Below are 594 nucleotides of genomic sequence, written 5' to 3'. Positions count from 1 at the left end.
TTTTATTTGTCTGCTGCATCATTTCAGATATGTGATATTCCCATTAGTGTACTATTCTGAAGTCTGTGGCTGTGTAAACACAGGCTTATCTTGTGCCTCTTAACTGAATAACCAAAATACATCCTTTATTTTCAGAACTACGTGCCCACAGTGTTTGAAAACTACACAGCCAGTTTTGAGATAGACAAGCACCGGATTGAGCTGAATATGTGGGACACGTCAGGTAAGACAATTTCATATCTCTTTCTGCACCGTCTCTGAAAGGCTGACATCAAATCAATCCACTCCCAGCCCTGCCATGGTGCCGGTCCCTGGCTGCGACCGTGGGAGGACTGCCTCCAACTCCCTTCTCCAACTTTTCCAGCAGTCATCTCTTTGACAAATTGCTTTGACCTTGCCCACGTCATTTTTTTTAGCTTGGAATATATGCTACTTATGCTTGTTGTCTTTGCTGGAAAGTTCGGTGCCAGCCATGTCTCTTGGTGCCTTGTGTTTGCATTCCTTCCTGTGCTGTCCACCGTGTCTGGCAGGCTCTTCCCATGCTCTGGCCGAGGGTCAGGCGACTGCGGGGGGGGGGGGCTGGCGTGGATAATT

General features: G+C 47.8%; 1 protein-coding gene across 1 annotated transcript in view; it reads left to right on the top strand.

Annotated features, from left to right (window-relative positions):
* The window catches only part of LOC118323290 (rho-related GTP-binding protein RhoE-like), a 969-nt gene extending 677 nt beyond the window's left edge, over window positions 1-292 (top strand). Inside the window, exon 2 of the mRNA XM_035655231.1 lies at window positions 136-292. Coding sequence (XP_035511124.1) covers window positions 136-261 — 126 coding nt within the window. The 3' untranslated portion in view covers window positions 262-292. The remainder of the gene's footprint in view (window positions 1-135) is intronic.
* The last annotated feature ends 302 nt before the right edge of the window (window positions 293-594 follow it).

Source organism: Morone saxatilis, unplaced genomic scaffold, assembly GCF_004916995.1.
Source record: "Morone saxatilis isolate NCDOM2014 unplaced genomic scaffold, NCSU_SB_2.0 Contig14, whole genome shotgun sequence".
NCBI lineage: Eukaryota > Metazoa > Chordata > Actinopteri > Moronidae > Morone > Morone saxatilis.
The sequence above is the reverse complement of the archived record's forward strand: the minus strand, read 5'-3'. Positions and strand labels throughout refer to the sequence as shown.